General features: G+C 41.4%; 2 protein-coding genes across 3 annotated transcripts; both read right to left on the bottom strand.

Annotated features, from left to right (window-relative positions):
- Positions 1-464: 464 nt before the first annotated feature.
- fem1a (fem-1 homolog a) lies at positions 465-3,383 on the bottom strand. The gene has a single exon (XM_005920550.3). The coding sequence runs from the start codon at positions 3,183-3,185 to the stop codon at positions 1,332-1,334; it is 1,854 nt and encodes a 617-aa protein (XP_005920612.1). The 5' UTR covers positions 3,186-3,383; the 3' UTR covers positions 465-1,331.
- Positions 3,384-6,688: 3,305 nt separating this feature from the next.
- On the bottom strand, positions 6,689-9,683 carry LOC102290380 (C2 calcium-dependent domain-containing protein 4C). 2 transcript variants are annotated; one of them, XM_005920552.3, is made up of 4 exons: positions 9,357-9,683; positions 8,444-8,834; positions 8,087-8,371; positions 6,689-7,937 (listed from the first exon to the last, which is right to left on the bottom strand). In XM_005920552.3, exons 2-4 carry the CDS (start codon positions 8,801-8,803, stop codon positions 7,383-7,385), a joined length of 1,200 nt encoding a protein of 399 aa, XP_005920614.1. In that variant the 5' UTR covers positions 8,804-8,834; positions 9,357-9,683; the 3' UTR covers positions 6,689-7,382. The 2 variants fall into 2 exon arrangements, with proteins under 2 accessions (XP_005920614.1, XP_005920613.1); XM_005920551.3 differs by having other exon boundaries at positions 6,692-7,937; positions 8,087-8,834; positions 9,357-9,682.
- Between the last annotated feature and the right edge of the window lie 7,367 nt (positions 9,684-17,050).

Here is a 17,050-nt window from a genome sequence, read left to right as displayed (position 1 = left end):
GACAGTTGATTTGTGCCTTTTTTATAGCGACGAGAGCGCGTTCAAAGGTCCGTCGTTGTCCCCGCAAACGTCATGAGGCTGCTTCTTTTGCGTTAACTTGGATGTCTTTCTTGTGGATTTCATAATCCTGGGAGGAGGCACGCAGGTACGCGTCAGGCTCTGTTAGAAACTGTTCATTCAGACATAAGTAGAAATTAAGAAAACATTCTTAGATTTAAATATTCAGAAGATACCAAATTATTGTTAAAGAAGCAGCCCCAATCATTTAACTCATCATATTAGGATGAACATGTACAACAGAGGGGGGAAAAACCCCCAAAAAAACAAAAACAACATGTAAATCGTGTTCATGCAGCGACTTTTAGCTTCACAATTTTTGGAATAATATTAACAACTGCATAGGTTATCTTGTTTGGAGACTGGGGAGTGTTAAATAATGGCACCTGTCTCTTTTTTTTTTTTTAACTAAGTCAGACGGTGCAGCAGGCTGACAAAATACTGTCACAGTCCAGTCAATGTTCTCCTCAAGCTCAGAGGTTCATGTCTGTAACTTCATATTATTACTTTTGCTTGTAATCAGGAAGAAAACATTCATTGCTTTTGCCATTTTGCCACCGGTTTACAGTTTGTAACGGAACATTTGGCACAGTACTTTCAACACCTTCCCAGCGTCAGAGAAACATAACAGATGGTACACCGAATGCGAACAAGTAGAACCAGGCACAAAGAAAAGAAAAAAAAAATGCCAGCGACTCGTTGAGTTTGTTCAAATATTTCCTTTCTGAATGAATCTGCTAAACAACAAGTGAGCTACCACAGTCACACTTCATTTTCATGCATGTTATCTGGCTACTTTGATCAGATGCTTTGTGTCAGTAAAAACGAGCCCATTTCTCATACACTTCAGCCACTAGCAAACCCACACAAACCCCCATCAGCTTGTACCGCTCCCTTTTTGCTTGTTTGTTTTAGAGGGAGACACTGAGAGGAGATGCAATAGAGTCTGATGTTAACGTTTCACCCGGCATTAAGTAGCAGTGGAAACCAACAATCACCTTAAAAGTCTGTGTTAGAATAAAGCAACAACTGACCAGACCTCTGGCAGACACTTAAGCCCAGAGGTTGGATGTTTATTGCTATTGGTTTGGTCTGATAAAAACGTTGGTTACAGTCAGCAGTGGAGCAGAAGTCAAGAGGAGACTTGTGTCGAGCAAAAAAACCCCCAAAAGAATAGTTTGTGTCAGGTCACAGTAAAGAATAGGCGAGAACGGGAAGAGTAGTTGCTGGGATGCCTCTTCATTAGAAGGGGGCGGTTGATGCAGAAGTGGAAGTCAGTGCAGCTCAATGAAAGCCTCCATCTCTTCAGAGATGAGTCCCCTGTAGGGCAGTCTGTGCTTTTCGATTGCACGTGCTGCCAGGCACTGAAGGGTGACGTAGTTTAGCGGGTAGAGGGCCGGGTGCCCGCTGCTGTGCTCATCCAACAGCTCGTAGGCCGTCTTCCTCTGTGCATTTGTGGCATCAAAGTGAGCTCCAGCCTTCATGAGGAGCGCTATAATCTCCGGACAACCGTTGTTAGCAGCAATGTGCAGCGGTGTGTTGTTCTCACAGTCCCGCGAATCAACGTCCGCGCCGCACTCTAGGAGCAGTGCAGCCACCGCCTGGGAGGGGAAGCGGCCTACCGGGTAGCGGCCGACAGATGTCGTTTCCTTGTCTACGGCCATGTGCAGGGGGGTGAAGCCGCTCCGCCCTCGGGGGTTCAGCTTTAGAAGTCGGTACACCGTGTGCTTCTTCTGGTGCTCCTGCTCCGGGCTGCACTCGAGCTTCTCCAGTAGAAAGATGAGGTGGAGGATGATGGAGAGGGCTTTGGTGAACTGAGGAGCTTCTGGGGGATTATCCCTCTGTGCCACAGCTCTCTCTACCTCCCTCACGCTTTTGCCCAACACAGTCATGAGATCATGGAAGGTGATGCGTGTTGACAGCGAGCCTTTTGCCCGGTCTTGAAGAACAAACGAGAAGAGCTCTGCAAAAGACAGGAAACTTGAGGCTGTCATGGGACTGAGAGGGTCCAGGTTGCTTTGCTGCATGTCTAAAGCGTACTTCCACAGACTTATGCAGCGCTCAAAGTTGCCCGAGTCAGCGTACACAGCTCCCCTATAGCGGATGTAATAAGACGTGTCTGGGTGGGACGGGCCCAGGATGCGCTCGCGAATCAACAGGGCCTGCATCCTCATTTCGTCCGGGTCGGTGATCAAAGCCTCGAGTTCCTCTGCAGTGCACACCTCCTGTGCGCAGCCATAGGCGGGGATCGGGGGACCGGGTGGGGGCTTGGCAAGAGAACCGGTCTTTTCCCCTGGCTGCCTCAGCTCCATCGCCCTCCTCCAGTACCTCATGGCGCCCAACAGATCACGCTTTTTGTCCACAAAAGTAGCCCCTAGGAGTTCAAGTGCATCAATGCGCTCCTCTCTGGAGGTACGAGGCTGGTGGGCGAGGTACTCCACTATGTTGGTGTGACCCGTCACGCTTGCGGCCAGGAGCGGGGTCATCCCGTATCCGTCTCTCTCCATGCGGGCACTGCACTTCAGCAGCATCTTCATGATGTCCAGACTACCTGACTCGGCACAGTCGTGTAGGGCAGTGTTTCCTTTCACACTCTTGCGGTTAACATCCGCACCGCGATCCAGGAGGAACTTGGCTATCTCCTTGTGGCCCTTATAGCAGGAGATCATGAGGCAGGTGTGGCCGTGGCGGTTGGCGACCTCCATGTCGGCTCTGTGCTCCACCAGGTAGCGGACGATCTCCAGGTGACCGTCGAAGCAGGCAGCTCGGAGCGGCGTTGAGTTAGTTAGTGTTGCATTGTTTACTGAGGCACCGTGTTTCAGTAGCGTCTTCACCACAAGGAGGTGACCGGCTGCCGAAGCCGCCCAGAGCGGCGGAGCCCCCTCGATGGTCTCGCCGTCAAAGTTCACCGAACCCCCGAGTTCAACATTCGCTTTACAATGTTCAAGGAGGTAGTCCACCACCTCTAAATGTCCGTATCGAGAGGCTATCAGCAAAGGGGTTCCCCCCTGTGTTTTCTCCTCAGCCAAAGCCTCCAGCTCCTCTGGACTTTTGTTGCTCAGCAACTTCTGGATAAGTTTCAGCTTACCATCTCTGGCCGCGTTGAAAACCGCCGTCGATATATCCATGTTACAGGCTCTGTGCTGCCTCGCTGGGCTCCAACTCCATAACCACCCGCGGTTGGGGAAAAACGGCGCCGACTGGTTTTAAATAGCAGAGCGCTGAGATCTTAGTTTGGACTCGGTTTCTAGCTCACATCTTTCTGCCATTTTGAGGGTGCTGTCAAGATGGCGTCTATGTTGTTTGACAGGTCTATGTTTACGATGACGGTGAGGCATTGTGGGTGATGTAGTGTTGGGGGAATTTCCAGTTCTCAAGAGCAGGAGGCGTTTCGTGGAAGATAAACTACATTTCCCGTGATGAGTGTCAGTTAAAGAGCTGCCAGCTGATGGGTTCGTTTGTTGTGGTGATCGCACCAACAAAGCGCAGTGTTTCCAGCTGATTCCGCGCTTACAAAGCAAGTATACCCGAAAAGAGTTGTAATTAAAACGGTAGTGGCTACTTATAATAAAAGTCGGTGTAATCCACCCGCTGGTGGAACATATGCTGTGTTTGATATATAGTTTAGTCTCACAAAACTGTACACCGTTATTATACAGTACTGTGCAGAAGCCTCGAGCCGCCCTTCATTTCTTTATATTTTGCGAGGAAAAAGTATATATACAAAAACAAACAAAACTTCGAACAGAATCAATATTTGTTTTGCTTTTCAACTCAGCCTTAATTGAGCTTTCTTTCAATTTCTTTAAGTAGTATTCAGGAATAGGACAATCAAAGCTCTTATCCGGATGTTTTGGTTCATTGTCACGCTAAAAAATAAAATTGGCACCAATCAGTTTCTTTCCATATGGTGGATGAAAATCGTTCTCCATGTTTTATTGATGTCTTCTTCATACATATTAATGATGATTTGAACAAAAAATAAAATAAAGAAGGGAAATTTGGATGCAAATATGCATTCATCACTCCATCAGACCTGTTGCCACTGATTTTCAGTCCAGGTGCGTTCTGGCGTACGTCAGCCATTTCCCCCTGTTTCCCTTCCTTAAGAATGGCTTCTTGACAGCCAACCACTGAGTCCTTGTGATGATGTGTCATTGAACAGCAGATGGATGAACCAAAGGATCAGACGCATCTCTCAGGTTCTGTGTCAGGCCATTGCTGGATTTTTTCAGATACTGTTCATTTCCTGTAAATAGTTCTTTTGTCCTCCACTTGGTCTGGTTTCCTCAAACATTTTAAGGACACCCTGCACATCCTGCCCAGATGTCACATTTGTGCCTGAAAGTTCCCTGGGGCTCACCTTGTTACCTCTGTGGGATCTTCTTCATAGAGTCAGTCAAAGTAGTTGTTGTTTTTGTGACAGTCTGAGAGCAACAAAGCACCAAAAGAGACCATTTAAACTTTGTTCTCTAGTTCATCCCTTAAGATATGTATCTTAGGTCAGTTTTGAGAAAAAACGATGAAAAATAAATAAATAACAATAAAAATAAACAAAACAGATAAACAAAAAAACTCCTGTTGCAGGCAGCTGAAATGTTGGATTCTCCTCCTTTAGACAGCTGCGTTGTGCCAAACTGTGACTGTCTGCATGCACATTTTGAATGTGCAGGAATCCTACCAGCTCTTAATTCAAATCAGGAGTTTCAGTCAGTCTGAATTAAATAGCATAATATTCTAAATCTAATGATTATCACCGAATAATCAAATGACAGAATCCTATCTCACAGTCAGCGAGGCCTCCTGCACTGTGAGCAAACAGTCACCATCATCCCCTACTTGCCATTAACTATGACTATATATTATTTTGGAAGATTATTACTTAGGTTAATGTTATGGGGATAACACAGTTTTAAATTTGACAGCAGGGATGAGATTCATTTTTAGTTAAAAAAAAAATCCAAATGAAAACAGTAAGGAGCTGGAAACCTACACCACTGATCCCAACAGTTGTTAGGTCACATCACTCTGTCCTCCTACTCAACGCCAGGGGCCAGAATATTGACTTAAATGTTCAGTGCCAAAATCTGTAGCCTACGTGCTTCATATGACTGTATCTTATTTGTAAAGTGGAAACTGGAAACATATAACATATGTATAAATACACTGTGGCATGGAGAGTTGCTATAGCTGATGGTTAAAACATTAAATGAGTTCAGAGGATAAATGCTGCTACACGGCAGTCATTTTCAGTCCTTGCATACAGTAAAACATGAAGAGGAAACACAGTCTGAATGCAAATAAAAGCTTCCACTGTGCTTCTCTTTTAAAGCCTCTTAAAAATATCATTTCCAGTCTGTCTCATGAAATCATAAAAGTAACATTTTGGGGGGGGAAAGACATTATTTGGTCAAATTAATTAAAGCTTTTATGCTTACATAAGTGTTTCTTTGTTTTTTAAGTCGTCAGAGCTGAATATTTTTTTAAAACCATCTAACTGTGCTGCAAACAGTCTGTTAAGGAATAAGGAGATTTTTGATGGACCCTGGTTGCCGTGTGGAAATGTCTTTATGCATGTGTGAGAAGATTTTCCAGCAAGACCCGCAAACCTCAAACCAACAACTGCACTCACAGAAACAATCAGGACTTTTAATTTCTGCTTTTGATTACCTCAAGTTAAAAACAAAAAAACTCTTCATCTTCATTTGATTGTGTAGGCTGTTGTTGAGCTCTGGATTTTTTTTTCCAGTTAGGTTATTAGATGGTTCAAGTTTCATAATTTCCCTTCTTGAGTATTACCACTACGGCAGCTAACACACTTAATTTTCTTTCAGTTTTATCGCTCTGCTCTTGAGTTTGTAGGAAATGCATCTCCTTTTAGCTTACAGATGAATGTTTCCTACAGGCTTATATCAGTGAAGAAATAGGGGTCATCACTCTTGTGCACAAAGTTGAGCGTCGTCTCCCAAGTTTTTACATTTTTAATGAAATCCTGGATTATTTTCTGCTCTGGGTCACCAAACTGTCTGCCTGATATATCGGGGGGCAGGTGGTGATTGAAACAAAGGCTGTCTCAGCACTTATTTTATAAAAATGAAGTGACGTTTTGATGATTTAGCTCACTTGCATGTCATTCTGCTGTTGCACCAGCAGAGGAGGCAAAAGTCCACGTTTAATATTTTTTCTTTTTCTTTTTTAGTAGTGGGACTTCTGCCATGTATGTCTGCCAAATGTACAAGTGTGGATTGCAGTGTGTCTTCTGCATTTTTTTTTTTATTATCCTATGGTAGCACGAATACATTTCCACTTGTCAATCCAAATGTTGAACTCATAAATCGAGACCTAACCTCCCTGTGCAGACGGATTATTTCCAGAGAAAGACAGTGTGTGCCAGTAACTGTGATTAACACCAGCCTTCTTAATAACTATTTGAAACTCACTGGAGGACTGAATAGGAAACATGCTTTTAAAATTAAACAGGGATTTTGAATGCACACAGAAACAATATTGGGGTTGGGGGGGTATTTGGAATCAAAAGGCTCACAAATGACACCCAGCTTGTGCCTGGCTCAGAGGACCCCACCTGAGGGTTGTTTGCAATAATTTAAAACTCGAGTGAGAAAATGAGAGGTTTATTATCATTTCTGGGGATTTCATGTGATCCTGGGGATTAATTAAAAGACAAAAACCACAGACAAAAAGTGCAAGGCGAGACAAAAGCCCTAGCATGGTTTTTATTCGTGAGTTCAAAAGCATATCACAAAACAACAGTCATATCAACATTACATTTACTAGCAATTAAAATCGAATATCTTCCCTATATAGAAATTCTCTCAAGCACACAGAGCCATTATTAATTTCCACAGTGACGTGCAAATGCTTACAGATAATATCACTGCATTCATTACGAAACAATAAGCAGCTCCAACTTAAACAAGATTGCATACCAACTGATATGACACTGAGCCACAATACAACGCTCATCGGTGAGAGTAAAACTGTTTGTAACTCAATACTCAAAGAGAAATACGCACAAACGAGGATCACAGCCCCACTGTTCACATAGTCACTTCACTGATAAGCCTATAGGTTATTGTGGGCTGCCCCTAATTTTGAATTTGAAGAATTGGCAAAGCGAGACTTTAACAGAGACCTTCATTTTTTTCTGTGCGCATATATAACCCAGTGTGGAAGAAACATCTTCCTTGTCATCTGTGTGCTTGCTCCTGTCCAGTATTTGTCAGAAGGGTGAGGTGGGATAAAAAGACTGGGGGCCCTCAAGGTGTGGACCAGCTCGTGTCCGCCAGAGTCTTGACAGGGGCTCCCTAGAGGCCTGCGAGCAGCTCACTGAGCAGCACTTCTCTTTCTCCAAGAAGCACATCTCTCTTCAGGCTGGTTCCTTTGTTCACTACCTTTACTTTCAAGGCCAGAGTCTTTACCTGTGCCTGAGGCAGAGCATCAAAAAAAAAGTCTTCATTGAACACCGGATTCCTGCTGTTCTTAATGATGGTGCTCCTTTGTTTCTGCTTCTTACCAGGATTCAGGTAAAGTGCTACGCAGCAGTTGATGCTTTTAAGGTCTGTCTGCCTGTCGTAAAGGGCCTCGGCTGCGAGCACGCGCACCCTCAGCCGGGCTGCCTCCCTGTCATAGTGAGTGCTCAGCCTCAGTTTCCCCCCCTTATTGAGGTTTATAGTGTGCTCGCGCTGACAGAGGTCCGATGCCGCTGCTCCCCTCAAGCCACCGCTTTTACATCCACGGAAGGCGGGAGAGGGAGGGCAGCGCATTCGGCGGCGCTGCATGTTGGGGCTGTTGTCTGCTGAGCTGCATTCATCAGTGGAGAGGGAACTGTGGCGTGCCAGGGAGCGTTTGGCACGAGACACCTTGGGGGAGAGAGGAAAAGCAACTGTAAACATACAGAAATAAGCCACTAGCTGAATCAAACTAGGAGGAAAAAACTGTTACACACTCACTGATGATTTTGAATTATACATCGTGGCCATACATGAGCATATAGAGCACAAGTCCTCACCTTGGCTTGTGTCTCCTGTGTAATAGAGCGCAGGAGAGAGGCAGATCGGGAAAGGAGAGGTGAGTTAAAGGGAGATGACTCGGCTGAGGAGCAGGTGTCACTCTCACCACCGCTGAAATAGCGGTAGGGGTTGGGGTCAGCCGGGGCCAGTAGGGTTCCCCCTTGGGAGCGCCTCTGGGAGTTTGGGGAGGTGAGAGGGCTGCTGGGGTCGCTGTGGAAAAGGCTCTCCTTGCGTCGGGTATGAGGAGACTCCATCAGGGTGGAAAAGCCATAGGAGGTCTGAGCCTTTGGGACATATGGCAGAGACATTGCAGTCTGTGACTGTGGATCAGCATTAGTGTTTACATCAATACCGACCCTGTCCATAGATCCAGCACCAGGCTCATCAGCGCTCTCTATCTGGATGATGTGCCGGTTGGCTGATTTCTGGAGATTGCGGGAAAAGAGGCGAGGGCTGCAAGGGTTCTTGCTGCTCCTAGCTCTGGGGCTCTGGCTGCAGATGGCATGGTCAGAGGCTGAGGGTCTGATTTTGGAGCAGTGCTGAGTTTCTGGGGTGACAGATTCTTCTGGGGGGCAGCAGATAAGTTTGGGTGGGATGAAGAAATCAGGAATCTTCTCTGGAGTGAGTACATTGGCATACACAGAAACAGGAATGGCCTCTGTTGTCTGCGGAGGCTGGGATTGAGTCCCACTGCGGAGCTTCTCCAGTAGCCACATGCCTACTCAGACGCCCCAGCTAACAGTTTTTCTATTAAGAGAAGAGTGATGCACAGAAAAGGCAGATAGAATCAAAAGAAACGCATCCATTGATCGGAGTTCAAACGTGGGTTCCCAGAAGACATTAACCCTAGATCAAATTTGTTTTGCCCTTTACACCTCAGTAGAAAAATACGCTTCAGATTCAGCGGGTGAGTGAAATGATGACTAAACCTTTAAACCAGAAGTAGCATTAAAACAAAACAATTAAAAAAAAAACCCGCTTATCTAACCAGCTACAAAGAAGACTTTAATGAATGTGGAATTAGTGAGAACACGAGCTAAAATTAAATTTCATCTAGATAATTTAAACGAACAATGCGAAAAAAAACCCGTTTTCATTAAGTTTAACTATTTTTTCATTACTCCGCAGTCATTTAAATCACCGAAAACGCAAATATTCAAAGTAATATTAAAAATGCATGCGCAAAGACGAGTCTAAATAACTTTTCCCCACCAGATAAAGCCAAGTTAAGTCCCGCTGCGCTGCACAGCTGCAGCCGAGTAAACCCACCTGTTGGCTGTATGACGCTTTTCGCTTCAAAAATTCTGATCGCTGGCGCGCGGAGTCGCTTAACCTTTCCAGACACTCTGTGCGTAAAAGGTATTTTCCCGACAGTTGGAGCCCAAGTGTGATCCACTACCCTCGCCAGTGGGAAAGGGCTGTTAGACCAGTCGCTCTCGTTTTATATGATGGGGTCTCTGACTTCTGAGCCAATGAGATGATCGTGAAGGCTTCCCATGATATTTACCATGAAACTGTTCCCGGCGCAGGCATGGAAGGGGAGGGTGGCGGTGGGGGTACTCATTTTGAAAGCTGTTGCTTCATCACCCACAAAGTGTTGCAAATTATGTGGGTTTTATATCTCACTGCTTCGTTGGATTTTAGAGAGAACACTGTGATTGCATTTGGCACTCACGTGAGAGCTAGTCTCTAATGGACTGTGAGATAGTGCACTGTGTATTACATGGGTCTAATGCATGCAAACAGGGGACCTTAATTGGACTTCCTGATGGCAAACTGAGCGTTATGTGGTCTGACAATATGCTGCATTTATACCAACCATCTGAAACTCATTTCCCAGTGATGATGCAGGGGAAAGCTCGCGCAGAGAAACTGAAGTAATATATATTTTAAAAAGAGAGAAAGAAAACATAATGAAAAACAATTTTAATGACCATCAGAAAGCAAGTTAAACTGAGGCAAATGACCACTTAGCTCCTCCTTTCTATGCATCACATTCAACTAATGAAAAAGACCTCACAGTATTACATTTTGAAGCTTAGGCATTGAATATTTCTCTAAAATCCCACTGTTTAACCATGGACTGAGTCTGATATACTGCCAGAGAACAAGAGCTCGGATCCAATGACTCTCTGCTCCCTGTACCAAAAACTCTGACATAGACCTGTGACAAAGCTGCCTTCTGTTTCTCTCGAGATGGAACTCCTGTTGATCTGAGGAAGGCAAATCAAAGGAGAACATCAGATGAATGAAGCACAGGATACTTAGAGCTGAAACAACATGTTGAAAATATTGGCTGACAAAAACCCCAAAAAGAAAATAACAAAACAAACAAGCTTTATTAATAATAATAATAATAATAATAATAATAATAATAATAATAATAATAATAATAATAATAATAATAATAATAGTACAGGTACAAATATTCACTGCTTTACTTTCTAACCTGCCAAGATGTTTGGCCTCTCTTCATCTCCTCTAATAGCAGCATCTTCACTTTGTTGGACTTAAGTTGTAGAAATTTTCAAACCAATTAACCAATCACCAAATCAGGAACGAATCAGAAATCAAGGACCATCATCAAATTACTTTAGTATGTTTGAGTTAAGTAAAATTTTATTTCGATTTTATTTCTTATTTCTGTAGCACTTTTAAAGACAAATATCACAAAGTGCTTCATAACAAAATACCAGACCTTTTAAAAAAACACTGTAAAAACAGTATTGCTAGTAGTACTTTTCAACATTCATCCCCCCAGTTTTTTTGACTGTGTCAATTCACGATTTTCTCTATTTTTTCTCACTGTTTTGGATTTTATTTATATTTTCAAATTGCCACAGTTTATAAAGCTTTCAAATAACTCACAGTCTCTTCTTTTCTTAATGTAGTTGATTTAAATTTTCATTATTGAATGGCAAAAATATCTCCTCTGCTATGTGTGAGCTGGGGTATGAATGCAAATGAATGGACTATAGTAAAACAACAACCGAATTATACATTTATTTCGTGCTCTTGAAAGCTAAAAATAAAGGCATCTCCTGTGTGAAACAGAGCCAGTCACTTGCTGAGTTTTCCAAACAACATAAGGCATCTGAAATATGCCAAGCCTGGATAGTAGATCTGATCACAAAACTACAAAATTACATAATTTGAAATGGGGGAAGTCTAAGAAAACAAAACAAAAAAGAAAGACAACTCTGAAAGCCTGAATGTGGTCAAGACACTTTTCCTGAAAACATTGCATTTGTTCAATTGTAACCATGTACTGCTCAATAGAGCTACAATATTTAATGGTAAAACAAATAAATAAATAAAAAAAAACCCTGAACAATGCAAAAGTAACATTAATTGACAATTTGCCTTTGTCTTCTATCTGGGCCTGTTTTTGTTTGGAGACAGCCAAATAAAAAAAATAAAAAAATAATAACTCAACCCACAGTGTCTTTTGCCAGGTGTTAAACATGGAGGTGGATCTGTCATGGTATGAGCAGCCATCTCGTAGGAGTCATTTGGACCAGTCGATGTTCTGCAGGGTTTTAAAAACGGCCAATAAATACAAAGCCATTTTAGAGAATCAGCTGAATACCTTGGAGATATAAATATTAAAGCAAAAATCCACAATCTAGCCAGACCTTGCCAAACATTTCTAATGTGTGTATGACTTGTTGTTTTCACTATTTGGAAAGTCTGCCCATCATTATACATTAAGTCTATCAGCAAAAGCAGATATAAGACTATATGTGTGTTTGTGTACGTGGCCTTACGTGACAGGATCATTAAACTACTGTTGCAGTTAAAGGCGCCGTAGGGTCTGATACATGCATCCTTAAATCTTCTTGTGGTCAGAATCGGATCTGCTTGGCTTGATTCACAGTGAAAGTGGGCAATCCTGTCTCCAACAGCAAACCTTTGTCTTTACGTTATTAAACCACTGAATTTATTTCCATGTCATTTGCCTTTAAAAGACTATTTCTTTTCATCACAGTTTAGTCAAAACCTCAATCTGCACAATTGTGAACAACAGGTCTTACCAGTTGGACACATGAGCGCTGTTCCTGGGAGATAAAAGCCAATTAGTTTTTAACATTTATTTCAATGTATATACTTTCAAGTCATTTGATTATTATAGTTATTAACCATTTTTCTCATAAAAAACTGCATTCAGAAAACGTGAATTAGCAGAGTAGAGAGTAGGAGAAGACGTTTGAGCCTTGGTATAAGTTTTGACCTGATCTAATTATGATGAAACTCAATAAGTATTTTCAGACATATATTAATAGATGATATTTGATATTTTTACTGCCTGACAGCAGACAGAGGGGGTTCACACGGAAAGCAGAGGAAGAAGGCGTGTGAGAACGATCTGCATTCACCATTTTTCTGGATGTACAGCAAGAACATTTTTACTTTAATGCTTAAAAAAAAGGAAAATATAGTCTCACATGACCCACCAATGCAGATGTGTGAACTTACTCAACAATACTCAAGAGTCTCAGCTGTAATTTGTGCCAATGGGACATTTACAAAGAACTAAATATAGGTCTGAAATAATTATGTAAATGAGAGCCATTCATGCTATTTTTTTTTCTGAAAGTAGACCGTTGTCAATTATAGATGAATGATGAGCCATTAGATTTGTATGAATTATCCACTGGTCTAGCTGTGAACGCAGACATTAAGCCAGGCAACCATTTACTGATCCCATTTGGAAATGCATGTTTTATCCCTGCACGGAGTACAGACATGTACTGCAATCGAGCAGTCCAGTGAGGTTTTCAATTTATTCCATAAAAAACACAAAATAATAATAAGAACAAAAAAAATATGATGATAGTGGATAAAAAGCATTGCAACTGTTTAACCATACATTCAATTCAATTCAATTCAATTCAATTCAACTTTATTTATATATCACCAAATCACAAGAATCTTTATATTGTATGGTAAAGACAGTACAATAATACAGGTAAACCCCAGCAAACAGATGATCCCCTATGAGCAATCACTTGGCAGCAGTGGGAAGGAAAACCTCCCTTTTAACAGGAAGAAACCTGCAGCACAGCCAGCTTCACAGAGGAGCAGCCGTCTGCCGTGACTGGTTAGGGATGAAGGGACAAAGAAGCACTGTGGAAGAGTGTATCTCAGAGAATAGCAGAGCGAACACCTCTAAATGAACTACTACTATTATTTTGAAAATTTTAAACTTGTACAGTATCACTGCAGTCATGATATTCTCAAAGTATGTCAAAGTGAACATGATTTAACTGGGTTGTGTGATATTATATGATTTTATTTCTAAAAAGTTTATAAATAATAAAACAATAGAAACCATTAAAACTAGCACAAACGTTAGAAAATAAAGATACCTCAGAAGCAGTCAGACAAACACATTCAATCCAGCTCTGAACTATGTGTAATGCAGAGGAATAAAGATTCAATCTGCACTGTTTTGTTGTTTAAAAGGAAAACATGTGTGTTACCTCACATTATTTATATAAATACATATTGAATAAAAACATTCGATTAGCTGCTGTTTAAAATTATTCACAACTGTCAAAATACAGTATTCGATATAGGTTGATAAATACTGGCACTGTTGACCCACACACACACACACACACACACACACACACACACACACACACACACACACACACAAATTTAGAATAAAGTGAGAAAAGATAAATGCTGGGCTCTTTTGATTTCTAATATTGGCAGTTAAAATATACGAAACTCGACCTACTTTATAATCTCCTTCTCTCTCTCTCTCTTTCTCTCTCTCTGTCTCTCTCTCTCCATATATACATATTATTCTCTAAAACTCTTCTCTCACAAATCATACCAACACAGTAAACAGACATTTGTGTACGCAGACACAAACAAGCGAGCAGGATCGTGTACCTCTGTCAGTTTTAATTGGACCGATGCTTTTGTGCTTCTGTTTATAACGAACCCTTCCTCACTTAACCGATTCTTCCTTGCCTCTGCAACCAACCTACAGGATCGAACTCAGCATTGTTTTATTTTTTTTGCTCCAATTAAGCGTCAGCTGTTGACTGTCTTCAGCTACTCATGTCACTTCAGCTAAGCATCAGCTCATCCAGATAATCACCAATCATGTTTCAGAGTGGAATCAATGTGGGCTTTTTCTTTACTGTCAATGTATTGTTATTGTGAGCCGTTCTTATGAGCAGTGGGATTTTGTTTATCTGTTTTGGCTTTTAGTTCTACCTATTGCAACATTTGTTTGATGTGTCCTCCATCATTTCGGCTTTTTTCTTTTATTATTTTTTTGTTCTGTTATTATTTTTCTTTCACATTAGCACTTATGGATGTCAGTGCTTGTATAACAATCCACCAATTAGGTCCAGACTGGACTATCTCTACAACCATTGTATGATCAAGACATTTAGTATGCGTACCTGCAGGAGGAATCCAGCTGATTTTAGTGACCTTTCACTAAAAGCAGCTTTCTTTTGGGTCAGACTCTTCATTTATCCTGTTATAGAGGCTATTTTAACAACTATTGAATAAAATTGTTTAAAATTTGCTGCAAAAACCCTCTAGAGCAGGGTTTGTCAAACTCTATTGGCCCTGATGTAAAACTGTGTTTTATACTATATTACATCAGACTCTCTTTGAGCAAACCTTTGGCCATGGTGTGAAGGAAAAGGTGATTTTTAACTGGAAGAGAAATCCATCAGAACCATCCGTCCATCAGGGAGTGTGTAACCAAGTGGGGAGTAAAAGGAATGAGGAGACTGAAAAGAAGAGCACGGAGAGAGTACGAAACACAAACTATGGGAGCGAGAAGGCAAAAGTTAACAACACGCAGTAGAACAACACGGGGCATATAAACACATGGGAAATGAAAGTAGGGGAGTGAAATAGAGCTCTGCATCACTGGAAATCCCCCAGCAGCCAGAAGGCTTTTTCATGCTTTTACATTGGTCTTACGCAGCGCTGACAGATAGCTTTGTAGACTGATATCTACATGTCACTAACAAGAGCCTGTGGGCCACACTTTCTAGTTTATTTCTTGGCCTTCCAGCTAATGTAAACAGAGCTGAAATGAAGTCTTAAAAGCAAACAAAGAAAACTGTCGACTTCAGCCTGTCTGTGCTTCTCAAGCAGTTTTTGATGATTTTGAGCAGTTTTTGATTTTCTTTGATGCCTTTTGTCATGTTTCTCCCATTCATGCTGAACTCCACTGTCACCCCTTTTCCTGTTCCAACACAATTCAAACCAGTCAGCATCTGACTTACACATAACATTACCTATGCTGATGTACCTGCTATTCATTTTTTGGAGGGCTGAATGTTAGCACATATCCGGTTTTACAATAAAAACAGACTTGAGCCTTAAGCAGCACAACTAATAGATGGTTTAGGGTGATCTGATCCAGCCCTAAATATAAAACCTTTCACCAAAAAATGAAACTTTTAAGCCCTTAGAGCCTTTAGGTAGAGCAGATTCTGTCTCCTGAATCCAAACGTCCACCGGAGAGCAGCCTGACAGCTAACAGCCCTGCCTCTCTTTCTATTTTTGGAACCACAAGTAAGGCTGCACTTTGAGAGCAAAGTACTCCAATAGGTTAATATGGTAGTGTGAGGACTTTGCCATATGATGAGGCCTGCTCATTCATGACTGTGTGTTAAAAGATTTTGAAATAAATTCTTCATTTAAGAGGAAATTATTAAAAATGCAAAATATGACCTCTCTTTCCAGTCTCACCTGGTCCAAAGATGAGGATGGAAGACACAGTAACAGAGTCATTATGCTGTTTTATTTGCATAATGGTCCCCATGTGTACAAATTCACTTTTAATGGATATTGAATTATTTTGTGATTTTATTGTAAATTATTTTCAGAAGACTTTGGCTTTGGGTCAATAACTCCTTGAGGTCCCCAGACCCCAATTAGGGAATCTTTAGAGGATGATGCTGTACAGAAATGTGATTCTGACTTGGGGATCATGTATATGTATGATCCATTATAATCCCTTTTAGTAGACTCTTTTATTTTGCATCACAATCAGATATTTCATGTTCAGTCTACCAGGATTCTAACACACTAAAGTGACCTTGTGAACATGGTAAACATGCTTCCTAATTATTACCACATACCATGGTTGTGAGTAAGATGTCAATGTTAACATTTATCTCAAAGCACAATTTGCCCAATATTAAAATGCTTTATAGTATTTTTATGCATAACTTTTTTCAAACTATTGATTTTGGATGCTTTACACAGGCTGAACGCAGTTACTATGATCTCTGATGTGTTATACATCTAAAAAAATATCGCCCCAATAACTTTATAAAGCTGTCAGTGGATTTTCATAAGGTGATTCTTTTACAATACAGGCTGATGAATGAAATCCAATGATTTAAAAAGAAAAAGAAAAAGAAAAAGAGAGCACCTATCTCAGAACAAATGTGGTCTAAAAACAGGAGACCGTAGACAATAGCTGAAATGCAAAAGTCCACCCACACGTTTTGGCAGCATTACCTTCATTAGGGTATATTCACCACTGGATGTTATTTGGCTGTCATTATTATTGGCCTGATAGGCAAAAATTGGTCCCCTATCAGAGGGAAAATAGCATCTCCGTCTCTTCCTTTTCACTCATCTTTGCACAAGATGTGCCAGAAGTATAACGGGAACGGAAGATTGATTTCTCATTACTGGCGTAGTCAATGTTGAGGGTTGAATTTTTCTCAGAGAAACAGTACTGAAAACTTAAAGTAAATGTCAAATGAAATGTCACAGGGATTATTGCTGCATGCATTACTATGTTTCTATAAGGCATTTTAAAACATTTCTATTTCAGAATTTCACGAGATGAATAAATACTTTTGCTTTTGCATTTTCTACTCTTTCTTGTCCCAGAACAACTTATAATTGCATTTTATTCATTCAGAGCAATGATTCCAAGCATTTTCCTCCACACTAAATTT

The sequence above is a fragment of the Haplochromis burtoni genome, unplaced genomic scaffold (genome assembly GCF_018398535.1).
Source record: "Haplochromis burtoni strain Fernald_Lab_line unplaced genomic scaffold, NCSU_Asbu1 Contig_41, whole genome shotgun sequence".
In the NCBI taxonomy this organism is placed as follows: domain Eukaryota; kingdom Metazoa; phylum Chordata; class Actinopteri; order Cichliformes; family Cichlidae; genus Haplochromis; species Haplochromis burtoni.
This window is presented reverse-complemented; position numbering and strand designations above follow the sequence as displayed.